Source organism: Phyllopteryx taeniolatus, chromosome 18 (genome assembly GCF_024500385.1).
Source record: "Phyllopteryx taeniolatus isolate TA_2022b chromosome 18, UOR_Ptae_1.2, whole genome shotgun sequence".
In the NCBI taxonomy this organism is placed as follows: domain Eukaryota; kingdom Metazoa; phylum Chordata; class Actinopteri; order Syngnathiformes; family Syngnathidae; genus Phyllopteryx; species Phyllopteryx taeniolatus.
Window position 1 is genome coordinate 712,561 of NC_084519.1, and position 13,958 is coordinate 726,518.

The following is a 13,958-nucleotide window of genomic DNA, read 5'->3' on the forward strand; positions in this document are numbered from 1 at the left end:
GCAGAATGTGGTTTGGCTTTGTTTTGCTGAAATAAGCGGGGGCGTCCATGAAAAAGAGGTTGCTTGGATGGCAGCGTATGTTTCTCCAAAACCTGTATGTCCCTTTCAGCATGAATGGTGCCTTCACAGATGTGTAAGTTACCCATGCCATTGATGCTAACATAGCGCCATACCATCACAGATGCTGGCTTTTGAACATTGCGTTCATAACAGTCCGGAGGGTTCTTTTCCTCTTTGGGCCGGAGGACATAACGTCCACAATTTCCAAAAAGAATTTGAAATGTGGACTCGTCGGAATAGAACACTTTTCCACTTTTCATCAGTCTATCTTAGATGAGCTCGGGCCAGAGAAGCCGGCGGCGTTTCTGGGTGTTGTTGATAAATGGTTTTTGTTTTGCATAGTAGAGTTTTAAGTTGCACTTACGGATCTAGCGCCGAACTGAACTACACATTGTCGGTTTTTGATGGAGTGCCGCCTGAGGGATCGAAGGTCACGGGCATTCGATGTTGGCTTTCGGCCTTGCCGCTTACATGCGGTGATTTCTCCAGATTCTCTGAACCTTTTGATGATATCATGGACCGGAGATGATGAAATCCCTAAATTCCTCACAATTGTACGTTGAGGAACATTGTCCTTAAACTGTTGGACAATTTTCTCACGCACTTGTTGACAAAGAGGTGAACCTCGCTCCATCTTTGCTTGTGAATGACTGAGCAATTCAGGGAAGCAATCTCGGCCCCCACCTGTTCCCAATTCGCCCGTTCACCTGTGGGATGTTCCAAACACGTGTTGGATGAGCATTCCTCCACTTTCTCCGTCTTTCTTGCCACCTGTCCCAGCTTTTTTGGACTGTGTAGTAGCCATCAAATTCCAAGTGAATGATTATTTGCTAAAAGCAATCAAGTTGAACATGACATATCTTGTCTTTGTAGTGTATTCAATGAAACATAGGTTGAACATGATTTGCAAATCATTGTATTCTGTTTTTGTTTCAAACTTCATTGGAATTGGGGTTGTAGAATGTTTTTGCGAACATTACTTCATTTCAAGGTTATTGAGCACAAATGTGCAATCATGCATGTTTTATCTGACACTGCAGCAAAATAACAGGCACAGACATTTCCCAGGTCTTTTGTAAACTCCAAGTGCTTTTGTGCAGAGGCAGAGAACGTCGAGATGCATCCGCAGAGGCAAGAAAATGAACGCAATGAATGGAAGGATAGCAGGCATCCCAGAGATGGAGCGAAAGCAGAGAGAAAGTCACAATCAAGCTTTCACACACTTCCTGAGCTGCTCATAGACACAATGCAGGTACATGTCATTTTTTTGTTGATGAAAAAACAACAGCAAGAAAATACTATGCATGTGGTAGGTTTGATTTAGCCATCCAAGTGTTTGCGATCACATTTCTGACTGCCTGTGTGCGTTGGGCTGTATTTGTTCAGAATTTAGAGAGCGACCCAGGGGACATCAGGAGGGAGATGGAGGTGCAGTTATCGTTGTGGCACCAACTGACTCCAGGAACGCAGGAGGAGGTGTGTACCAATGTCTTCATATTGTAGCGTTCTCGGAACAAATGTTTGATGACAATATGGAGTTAGCCAGTGTGTACAAGGGCCGAGAGGGCACTTCCTGCCGTTCAAGCCTGGGCTGGTTTACAAAACAGCAGTAGAGCGCAGGGTGCTAACTCATTGATGATCAAATTCAGCGAAAACGATTTTGTTCATCGACGAATCATTTAGAGCAGCAGTTTGTTTTCAAACTGTGGAACACAACAGAAAGAATCACTGAAGTACATTTTCAAACTGCATCCTATACATACACACACACGTGTTGATGAAAGAAAAACCCACAGTGGTCACAGAAATTACTTGAATCTGACAAACGTAATCATGGCGAAAAATGTCATGCAAATCGGACCTTTCTTTTGGATTGTGGTTCAACGGAAGGATATTAAGAACCAAACTCATGAAGCTCAAAAATGATGGCACCCCAAGAAAGGATTGAAAATATGCAAGCAAGGTGTGTCCTCTAATTAGCATCACAAGTGTCTTCAAACTTGTAATCAGAAAGTTAGCCTTATTCAAGTCATCGCTGACGTGGTGTGTGCCACATTAAACGTTGAACGGACGAAGCCAAGTACAGTTGTCTCAGGACAAGCGCATCGAAGGTAAAGGCTATAAGACCATCTCTTAGCAGTTGGATGTGCTGACTGCCGAAAATTAAGATCCACGGGGGCTGCAGCCAACCTCCCCGGATGTGGCTGCAGGAGGAAAATTGACGACAAATTGAAGGGATGGATAATACGAACGGTAAGAAAAGAGCCCAGGCCGGCTGCCAAAGAAATGAAAGGTACATCAGTGTCAGATCGCACCATCCAAGGAGGTGGCTCTGTTAAGTTGTGGGGTTACTTTGTTTCATTTGGCACAGGGTCTTTTGAATCTATGCAGGATACAAGGAAATGTCAAGACTATCAAGGTATTCTAAAGAGAAATGTGCTGCAAAGAGTCTCAGTCGCAGGTCATGGGTCTTGCCACAGGACGATGACCCGAAAGACACCGATTCAAAACACCCAAGAATGGCTAAGAGCAAAACATTGGACTGTTCTGAAGCGGCCTTCTCTGAGTCCTGATCGAAGTCCTATTGAACATGCTGAAACATGCCGTCTGGAGAAAGAACCCTTCAAACCCGAGACAACTGGAGCAGTTTGTTCGTGAGGAGTGGGCCAAAATACCTGCTAAGAGTTGAGAAATCGTTTGATAGCAGTGATTGAAAGACCGGTGTGTTTGCTGTGTCTAAAAATGTTGGCAGCGGACAGCATGGAGCCAAATACATGAAGGCATCGCTGAAGGACATTACACCCCAGTCACGCTGGCAAGCCGCTTGAGTTGCTGCAGCGAAAACGTGGCAAATATTGCCAACAATCATCCTGCCTTGTGAATACTACGTCGGTTAAACCAGCAAGCACGGTTGGCGTCCTAAAGGTGAGGGACCAAATAGCTCAGTCCAAAAACACCGTAGCCGAGGAGCTGATGCTGCTTGCAGCAAGAGACATGGTCTCTGTCATGCTGGATGACACAAGAGCTGCAAAAATCAAACTCAACTAAAAACTCTCCCTCTGTCCAATGACCGTGTCGCCAGACGTATAAATGACATTGCAGACGATCTTAAAGAACAGCTGCGAGATCAACTCAAAGACAAACGTTTTGCCTTACAATTTTGTTGAAGCAACTGACGGCAACAAAAACTGTTTCTTGCTTGTGCACGTTTTGACATGACAAACTCTCTTTTCTGTAACTCCGTCACAGCTGAAGAGCTATTCAAAATGTTGGAAAACTGCATTGGTGTTTGCAGTGATGGTGCTCAGACCATGACAGGGATGAGAAAAGGACTTTGGGCACTCATCAAGGCCTCACCCAATGCTGTGGAGAAACTGTGTTATGCAGGTGGGGGAAGCAGTGCACCATCAACACTGTGTATAGTGAGGATGGGGCGCTGCTGACCTCGACTTAGGACGTTGTGAGTCGGTGGGGAGAGTACTTCGAAGACCACCGACACGCCTTCCCATGAGGAAGCAGAATCTGGGGTCTCTGAGGCGGGCTGTCCTACCCATCTCTGGGGTTGAGGTCACCGAGGTGGTTAAAAAGCTCCTCGGCGATTCGCCCAGAGTTCCTCAAGGCTCTGGATGTTGTGGGGCTGTCCTGATTGACACGCCTCTGCAACATCGCGGGGACATCGGGGACAGTGCCCCTGGATTGGCAGACTGGAGTGGTGGTGCCCCTTTTTAAGAACAGGGACCGGAGGGTGTGTTCCAACTCCAGGGGGATCACACTCCTCAGCCTCCCTGGTAAGGTCTATTCAGGCGTGCTGGAGAGGAGGTTCCAATGGGAAGTCGAATCTCAAAATTAAGGAGGAGCAGTGTGTTTTTCGTCCAGGCCGTGGAACAGTGGACCCGCTCTTCACCCTCGGCGGGGTCCTCGAGGGTGTCTTTTGGACAGCAGTCTTCCCCAGGATTGTGTAGACTACAGAACTCGACTGAGAGACCATTTAAAGGCCTTTGCAGGTGTTTTGAGTGAAGTCGCTGATTAGAGTTTGGCACCAGATGTTTTCAATATTGCCCAAGAATATTGCTGAACTGAAGCGGTTTTGTAGCGAGGAATGGTCCAAAATTCCTCCTGAAAAGCTCGCTTGATGTTAGTGGTGCCAGAGCAGGCTCAACCGGTCATAAAAATCCAATGGTTGACATATTTGTTTCCACCGTGCACTATGGTGTTGACGTTTTGCAAACATGAATGTTGTGTGGTATTTGTTCAAGAAAACCGTGTGAAAACTCTATTGTTGTTACTTAATGATCTAATCCTATTTTATGAGCAACGTCTGCCGAAATCCAGGTCATTTCAGAGGGTTTACATTATTATTCTTTGTTTTTGTTTTTTTCTCGCAACTGGTGATAAATTGATATGATGTATTCAGGATAACTTTCAACTGATTTGTGATCCAGGAGAGTGCAGCGGCACACATGTGGCACCAGTACCAGACAATGACCGACCTTCTTTCCCAGCAACTGTCCGAGCAGCTACGCCTTATTCTGGAGCCTACACAAGCGGCAAAGCTCAAGTTGGTATCCCCAGAACGTACTACGGACTTTCATTTGACAGAATCTATTGACCTAACAAAAGTGTTGCCTTATCTGCGCCGAGCTTCCTAATAGTTTTTCACGATCATCGGCGCATCGCTGTACAGATAAATCAGTCCCCTTTTGTGTGATCCTTTTCGATGTCGTCCTATTCTTCAGAGGTGACTACCGCACAGGAAAGCGCCTCAACATGAGAAAAGTGATCCCGTACATTGCCAGTCAGTTTCGCAAGGACAAGATCTGGTTGAGGAGGACCAAGCCCAGCAAAAGAGATTACCAGATCTGCCTGGCTCTGGATGACTCTTCCAGTATGGGGGACAACCACTCAAAACAGGTAAGTGCTCTGCTATCCAGCCATATAATGTGTGTGTGTATATGCATAATGGTCAAGACCAAAATTGTGAGGCTCCTCCCAGTAGCATTAATGCTAAAGGCGGCTCCGGTGACATCGGACGATTTGGAAAAGAACACTTCACACAGCTAAGATGCATTTGCGTTACGTTCCATACAAAGTACATCTTCAGCAATCCAGGTCAAATCCAAAAATGTCATGTTAGCATCTTCGGAAAACAAAGAAAGACATCAAATATCACTTTCGAACATTTTTTGCTTCGAAATGATAAAAACTGCCAATAATTCAAATACTCATCAGTAAAATGAATGGAAATTCAATGGGGTTTGTCTTTACCGTGGCGGCACGGTGGACGACTGGTTCAACCCCTCGGAAAATGGATGGATGGATGTCTTTACCGTTATTGATCAATTTCTATGAAAACGTCTGAGCTAACCATATTCAATGCGTTTTTGCTTGTGTCTGTTAGCTGGCATTTGAATCCCTGTCAGTGATCGTCAAAGCTCTCACTCTGCTGGAAGTTGGACAAGTGTCTGTTTACAGGTACCCACATTTCCTTGTTCCGTTTTAGCAGTGTTAAAAAAATAGAATCCCTAATACGAAGCTGGAAAATGACAGGCCGGCGTGATATGCATGTCACTTTTACGCGGCTCAGACCGAGACCGCCAAACTGTCCGATGAAACAAATGCAAGGAGAGACGTCACAGGCTTTGTGCATGCATGTAACGTTGCTTTGCGCCCCTTATCTAGTTTTGGCGAGGAGGCGCAGCTTCTCCACCCGTTCCAGCAGCAATTCAGTGACGATTCCGGAGCTCGGATTCTCCGATTGTGTAAATTCCAGCAGAAGAAGACCAGAATAGCTCAGGTGGGAATCCGGCTCATGCTGCGCGCTTACCGAGCTTTCAGACATTGGCGGTGTTTTTCAATATATTTATATTGTGACGCCTCTTTGAGTGTTAAGGAAAGCCCGATACAAATTGGAGTTATTCATCATTCCGTTCATTACAGTGCTCATACTTTGCTTCTAGAGCTGCCATGTACACTGATATGCATGTGCTTCTAAAATACTGTCACTTTTGCACAGCTAATAGTGATATTTATCGATTTTCAAATACAAATATCAGTACTCTTTTTTATATTTCAGTCATTCGAGGGAATGTTTATCACTTAAAGGAACAGTGAAAAGTAACTCAATTATTGAGATCCTAATAATACGCAGTTTATGGGAACTGCTTTTTCTCCTGCCTGGGTAAATTGGGTAATGTGCAATTTGCGCAGCGGTCCATCTCTCCGGGTCCAAATCTGATGCTGTACAATGGTATTATGGCAGAGCGTCAACACAGTCTGGAGCTATTTCAGCTCCAAACAGCCACTAAAGGTACGGAAAAACGGGTAGGGAGTTGTGGCAACACACCTCAGGTTTAAACCACCACACGGGCACTACGAGGCATTTAGGGTCGGCAGACTCGCGGGCGCAGAAGAAGAGCACCGTGTCAGTCCTTTGGTGCTGCAGGAAGGCGCTGTCCGGGAAAATGGGGAACGTCACGCAGCACCGAAGTTTCCTGAAGAATTATTTACAGTGCGTGACATGGACAAGGTGTCATTAAATTATCCACAGCCATTGTGATGAAATAGCCATGGGGAAAAATATATACGAGAAAAGTTGGATGAAAATATTGGATCTGTAAAATCCATCCATTATTTATTTAGTCTTAAATGAATATTTGAAAAAATTATTGTGGCATTTTATTAAATGTTTACTAGCAATTTGATTGAAACCGTATTGTAAAACAGGATCTGACTGCGACCTCTATATACTTTCAAATGAAAAAAATGACGTAAATGTATTATACTCTTGATGTAGCTATGATTTATGATTTATAATACTCTACTTTTTCTTGATTCAACAGACACATTAGGTGTATTTGCGCAAAATAGCAGTATCAGATCGGTATCGCCGATACCAGCTTGAATTTTACTCGGTATCAGATTGGAAAGGAAATTGCTGGTATGGAACATCACTAACGGCTAAATAAGGTCATCTAAATACAACGCCGATTCCAATGAAGTTGGGACGTTGTGTTAAACATCAATCAAAACACAATACAATGATTTGCAAATCATGTGCGACCTATATTTCATTGATTGTTTTTAGCAAATAATCATGAACGTAGAATTTGATGGCTGCAACACGTTGCAAAAAAGCTGGGACAGGCTCATGTTTACCGCTGTGTTACATCACCTTTTCTTTTCTTTGAACAACATTCAATAAACGTTTGGGAACTGAGGACACGAATTGTTGAAGCTTCGTAGGTGGAATTCTTTCCCATTCTTGCTTGATGTACAGCTCCGGCTGTTCAACAGTCCGGGTCTCCCTTGTCATATTTTACGCTTCATAATGCGCCACGCATTTTCAATGGGAGACAGTCTGGTACCCGCACTCTTTTACTACGAAGCCACGCTGTTGTAACACGTGCAGAATGTGGTTTGGCATTGTCTTTCTGAAATAAGCGGGGGCGTCCATGAAAAAGACGTTGCTTGGATGGCAGCATATGTTTCTCCAAAACCTGTATGTCCCTTTCAGCATGAATGGTGCCTTCACAGATGTGTAAGTTACCCATGCCATTGGCACTAACACAGCCCCATACCATCACAGATGCTGGCCTTTGAACTCTCCGTCCATAACAGTCCGGATGGTTCTTTTCCTCTTTTGGCCCGGAGGACACGACGTCCACAATTCCCAAAAAATTTGAAATGAGGACTCGTCGGACCACAGAACACTTTTCCACTTTGCATCGGTCCATCTTAGAAGAGCTCAGGCCCAGAGAAGCCGGCGGCGTTTCTGGGTGTGGTTGATAAATGGCTTTTGCTTTGCTTAGTCGAGTTTACACTTACGGATGTAGTGCCGAACTTTTCTGAAGTGTTCCTGAGCCCATGTGGTGATATCCTTTACACATTGATTGTGATTGTTTCTGATGCAATGCCGCCTGAGGGATCGAAGGTCACGGGCATTCGATGTCGGCTTTCGGCCTTGCCGCTTCCGTGCAGTGATTTCTCCAGATTCTCTGAACCTTTTTCCCAATGAGCCGGTTCACCTGTGGGATGTTCCAAACAGGTGTTGGATGAGCATTCCTCCACTTTCTCCGTCTTTCTTGCCACCTGTCCCAGCTTTTTTGGACTGTGTAGTAGCCATCAAATTCTAAGTGAATGATTATTTGCTAAAAGCAATCAAGTTGATCAGTTTGAACATGACATATCTTGTCTTTGTCGTGTATTCAATGAAATATAGGTTGAACATGATTTGCAAATGATTGTATTGTTTTTATTTGTTTAACACAACGTCGCAACTTCATTGGAATCGGGGTTGTATTACATAACTGTCATGAAACCAGCATATGTAATCTGTTGTGCCTTTATTTTGTGCCCCCTGTGCAGTTTCTAGAGAGTGCCACCGAGATGTTTCTTGCAGCACGAAAGCAGATTTTACGATCGACAAATTCAGGTAATTACTCACACATTCATCCATACCGCTTCTCGTGGTTAGTCACGGAGGGATCTAGAGCCTATCCCAGCTGACTTTGGGTAAGAGGCAGAGTACTCCCTGGACCGGTTACTCACATTTCATGTGAGTGTAATTTGACGCTTCATTTCAGAATCATCTTTATTTGCCAAGTATGTCCAAAAAACACACACGGAATCCTCAGCTCCAGAAGTTAGCGTTAGGGATGTGGAATGTCACGTCTCTGGCAGGGAAGGAGTCTGCGTTGGTCTGCAAGGTCGAAGGGTTCTGGCTCGATATCGTGAATAGGATACACAGCTTGGGCTCAGGAACCCAGTCCACTTGAAAGGTGTTGGATGTCCTTCCACTCCAAAATCTTCCAAATGAATTTCAAGAGAAGAAGAATCGAAGTCCATATTTGTGTCCGTTTTAGTGGGGTGTAATAATCCGGTATCCCACAACCTTTGTCCGTGAATTACAGGAAACAGACTAAACGTTTCCTGTTTTAGGCCAATTAGGATTACCAAAATTATTTCTCTTTGCTAAATGCCAGAAAAAGGAGAGAATACTTTTTCTCCAGAATTCTTCATGACTTTCTTCAAAGTCCGAGGTTGACAAACATTTCATAGGTCTTCGAAGTGTATGACCTGGCTCCAACATTTTGGCTATCCTTTCACAATAGTTGGCAGGAATTTGGGCCCGTCCCTCCTGACAGAACTGCTGCAACTGAGCAGAGTTTGTCGGCCGCGTTGCGTGGCTTTTCGGGTTGCCCATAAATGTTCAATAGGGTTGAGGTCACGGCTTCGTGTTGTCCACTGTAAAACATGATCCATAAGCCACTTTGTGACAATTTTGGCAGGACGCTTAGGGTTTTTGTCCATTTGGGGCTCAATATGACGTTGGTCCACCCTTTGCAGCGACGACATCTTCAACTCTTCTGGGAAGGCCGGCTGGTCACAAGGTTTTGGAGTGTGTTTATGGGAATTTATGAGGTCGTACACGGATGTTGGACGAGAAAGCCTGGCTCTCACTCTCCACGCCAATTCATCCCAAAAGTGTTCTATCGGGTTGGGTTTGTTGTGGAACTAAACACGCAACGAAAATAATGACCCTCATTTTACATTCCAATACAAAGACGCACATGATTTTAGAAACAGTCAATGGGAAAACCCTATTGCTGGGCCACCTAATGTTAGCATTTACCCGAGTCAGTGATTGCGTTCGTGGTACACTCGCCTGACTTTGGTGCGAGCAAAGTGTGTTCAATTACCACCCGGTGACGATGTGAATGTGAGTGCGACGGGTTGTCCGTGTCAATATGTGCCAGGCGACCGGTTCCGGGGTGTAGTCTGCCTTTTGCCCGAACGTCAGCTGGGATCGGCTCCTGTGACCCTGAACGGGATGAGTGGTGTTGAAAATGGATGGATGGATGGATTTACCTTCAAATATTGAATATTCTCACACACACACACACGCTGTAGTAACAATACTCACGGGCATATATGCTTCCTAATCTGTGAAAAACGAGTTTGAAGTTACAATGCGACTTTCTTCTTCAACCCTTTTTTTATGATTTAGCTCAATGCAGCCATTGTACCACACTGACCAAGGCACGCACAACAGGAACAACAGATACAGTCATTGACTGTGTAAAACGACATGCTTGTTGAGATCTGGAGACTGGCTGGGCCAATCCAGGACCTTGAAATGCTTCTTACGAATTGACTCCTTCGTTGCCCGGGGTTAGGGTTAGGTGTTTGGGACCATTGTCGCGCTGAAAGACCCAGCCACGTTTCATCTTCGATGCCCTTGCTGATGGAAGGAGGTTTTCACTCAAAATCAAAATCATGGCCCCATGCATTCTCTATTTTACACGGATCAGTCGTCCTGGTCCCTTTGCAGAAAAACAGCCCCAAAGAATGACGTTCCCCCCCCCCCATGCTTCACAGTAGGAATGGTGTTCTTTGGATGCAACTCAGCATTCTTTCTCCTCCAAACAGGACAAGTTGAGTTTTGACCAAAAAGTTCTATTTTGGTTTCAACTGACCATATATGACATTCTCCCAATCCTCTTCTGGATCATCCAAATGCTCTCTAACAAACTTCAGACGGGCCTGGACATGTACTGTCTTAAGCAGGGGGACACGTCTGGCGCTGCAGGATTTGAGTCCCTGGCGGCGTAGTGTGTTACTGATGGCAGCCTTTGTTACTTTGGTCCCAGCTCTCTGCAGGTCATTCACTAGGTCCCCCAGTGTGGTTCTGGGATTTATGCTCACCGTTCTTGTGATCGTTTTGACCCCACGTGGTGAGCTTTGAGCCCCAGATCGAAGGAGATCATCAGTGGTCTTGTATGCCTTCCATTTTCTAGTAATTGCTCCCACAGTTGATTTCTTCACACCAAGCTGCTTACCTATGGCAGATTCAGTCTTCCCAGCCTGCTGCAGGTCTGCAATTTGGTTTCTGGTGTCCTTTGACAGCTCTTTGGTCTAGGCCACAGTGGAGTATGGGTGTGACTGTTTGAGGTCGCGGACAGGGGTCTTTATACTGATGGGTTCAAACAGGTACCATTAATACAGGTAACGAGTGGAGGACACAGGAGCCTCTTAAAGAAGAAGTTACAGCAGGTCTGTGAGAGCCAGAAATCTTGCTTGTTTGAAGGCGACCAAATACTCATTTTCCACCATAATTGACCTGCGGGCTGCCCATATATGGGCCTGTCCGTTTGTAGGTAAAATGCGTAATTTCCGCTACATTTTAGAGCGCCACCAAGTGATCCAGCGCAGGAATGTATAGGAAGGTCACTACATATAAAATCATAAATATTGAAAACCACGTCTTGCTATGTAAGATGTGTGAGAAGTTTTATCAACATTCTGTCATCTACTCTTATCGTGGCTTGTTTTTATTTTATTATTATTTTTTTTTACAACAAATAATTATTATAGCTTTAATAGGCTGCTTGTGGGTCCCACAAGGTGCCAAGCAATATGTAGCTACTCTTTGTTTCACTCGTCACCTTAAAGCAAAAACAAATTCTGACCTGTATGTCATGGTGTCTCATATCATTTGTAGTGTAGTGACGTCATAAAGTCTTTAACGTAATGCTCCGATTCCTTCTAACGTCCCTTCGCAGAGACGGCCCAGCTGCTGATCGTCGTCTCAGACGGTAGGGGGCTCTTCCTGGAAGGCAAAGACCGAGTGATGGCAGCAATACAAGCAGCACGCAGTGCAAATGTCTTCCTCATCTTTGTGGCGCTTGATAATCCCGACTCCCGTGTAAGTAACGTGGGATTTGTTTTATTTTGGTGGGACACGGCCGGGATGAGAATTAGCACCTCCAAATCTGAGACCATGGTACTCGGTCGGAAAAGGGTCGGAATGAGATCCTGCTCCAAGTGGAGTTGAAGTATCTTCGGGTCTTGTTCACCAGTGAGGGAAGAATGGAATGGAGTATATATATGTGTGTTTATATATATATATACAAGTAACATAAAAATGAGCACATGAAACAAGCTGCGCTAATCTGAGGTGCTCTCATACAGGACTCTATCGTGGACATCAAGGTGCCAGTATTCCAAGGGCCGGGAGAACTCCCAGAGATTCGCTCCTACATGGAGGAGTTCCCGTTCCCCTTCTACGTCATCCTGCGTGATGTCAATGCCTTACCAGAGACCCTGAGTGACGCACTGAGGCAGTGGTTTGAACTTGTCACAGCTGCTGCCAAGTGACAGTTTTTTTATTTGTTTTGTTTTGAACAAAAGAAATCAGACTGCAGTAACCATGAATGCATCACTGGTTTGCAAAACGGACTTGCTGCTATAAAGGTGTATTTTCATAAATACTGTCAATATACTCAGATTATTGTAGCGTCGGAAATGTGTCATTCCATTTTTTATATTACATTTGTAATCTAGCCATGATTGCATTAACTTTCATGTTGGATATGAAATAGAAATGTGACATTTTTTTGCGTGAAACACTGTGGTGAAATCAGTCACTACATATACTTGTGCTGTTTCCCAGTGTTTTTTTGAAGTGAAGATAATAATAAACATTCATTGTGAACATAAAGTGACGTCTCAAGCTGTGGGATTGTTTTGTGGCAGTGGTCAACCCAAGCTTTAGTGGGTAGCCAGAGTTTGTGGATTTCCCAATGGGGGCTTCACTAAGAATGGGCCTTGGGAAAATAAATATTGCAGTTCAGCCTAGCGGTGTGTGCAGTCCCCGCTGTTACAATTTTCGGAACTTGATAGCATTTTGAAGCAAAGATGCAAATTCATATTTCGTGCTTTAAGATGCTTCTGTTATTAAACTCGCCCACACCCCTGGTTTGCTCTAAATTAGGAACTAAATTCATTTTGCGCCACTTCAGAAAACCAAGGTTAGATTTTGCGCCGCAATTTGTTCCGTATTTTCATTTATGTCCAATACAAATGTAATTTCCCCCTTGGAAAATCATGGATTAATTGTGGCTAATCACCATTTTCGGTGACTTTTCACTGATCACATCCAGACCTGTTCAATCGAGAAATCACTTAAACAGAATCAGTCCCGACGGAATCAAGTTGGACAAATGATCTAAAAAAGCTCAAACAAAATGGCGTGATCTGCGACTCGCTTTGCGACCAGTTCAGGGTGTCGGCTGCGTCTTGCCCGAAGATAGCTAGGATAGGCTCCAGCATGCCCGTGACCCTAGTGAGGATAAGCGGTACAGAAAATGGATGGATGGATGGATGGAAAATGACACGATCCAAGGAAATTCCAGAACTGTTGAGCAATAAAGTCATTGACATCCACCAGTCTGGAAAGGGTTACAAAAGCCATTTCTAAAGCCCTTTAGGATTCCAGCGAACCATAGGGAGAGCCATTATCCTCACGTGGAACAGTGGTGAATCTTCGCAAGATTGGCCAGCCTACAAAGATGATGCCAAGTGAACAGCAATGCCTCATCCGGGAGGCCACAAAGGAACTCAGGACAACTTCGAAAGAACTGCAGGCCTCCTTTGTCTCAGTTAAGGTCGGTGTTCATGACACAACAATGACGAAGAGCGTGGGCAAAAATGGCATCCATTGCAGAGTTCCAAGGCGAAAACCACGACTGACCAAAAAGAACATAAAGGCTTGTCTTGCTTGTGCAAAATGATTCCCAAGAGTTTTGGGAGAATATTGCATGGACTGATGAGATGAAAGTTGATCTTTTTGGAAGGCGCGTGTCTCGTTACAGCTGGCGTAAATGTAGCACAGCATTTAAGAAAAAGAACGTCATACCAACTGCATCAAAAAACGACATCAATGTGTGAAGGATATCACCGCATGGGCTCAGGAACACTTCAGAAAACCAATGTCGGTAAATACAGTTTGCCGCTACATCCGGAAGTGCAACTTGAAACTCTACTATGCAAAGCAAAAGCCATTTATCAACAACACAACAGAAACGGCGCCGGCTTCTCTGGGCCCGAGCTCGTCTAAG

General features: G+C 44.7%; 1 protein-coding gene across 4 annotated transcripts in view; it reads left to right on the forward strand.

The window, feature by feature from the left end:
* mdn1 (midasin AAA ATPase 1) overlaps window positions 1-12,559 on the forward strand; it is a 126,999-nt gene extending 114,440 nt beyond the window's left edge. For 3 of the 4 annotated variants that reach the window (XM_061753185.1, XM_061753187.1, XM_061753186.1), the window contains exons 94-102: window positions 1,161-1,312; window positions 1,447-1,536; window positions 4,503-4,618; window positions 4,797-4,971; window positions 5,459-5,532; window positions 5,740-5,854; window positions 8,425-8,491; window positions 11,622-11,764; window positions 12,031-12,559. In XM_061753185.1, coding sequence (XP_061609169.1) covers window positions 1,161-1,312; window positions 1,447-1,536; window positions 4,503-4,618; window positions 4,797-4,971; window positions 5,459-5,532; window positions 5,740-5,854; window positions 8,425-8,491; window positions 11,622-11,764; window positions 12,031-12,216 — 1,118 coding nt within the window. In that variant the 3' untranslated portion in view covers window positions 12,217-12,559. Of the gene's footprint in view, window positions 1-1,160; window positions 1,313-1,446; window positions 1,537-4,502; window positions 4,619-4,796; window positions 4,972-5,458; window positions 5,533-5,739; window positions 5,855-8,424; window positions 8,492-11,621; window positions 11,765-12,030 lie in introns of those variants that run through there. The other variant, XR_009785337.1, reaches the window with a different exon arrangement.
* The last annotated feature ends 1,399 nt before the right edge of the window (window positions 12,560-13,958 follow it).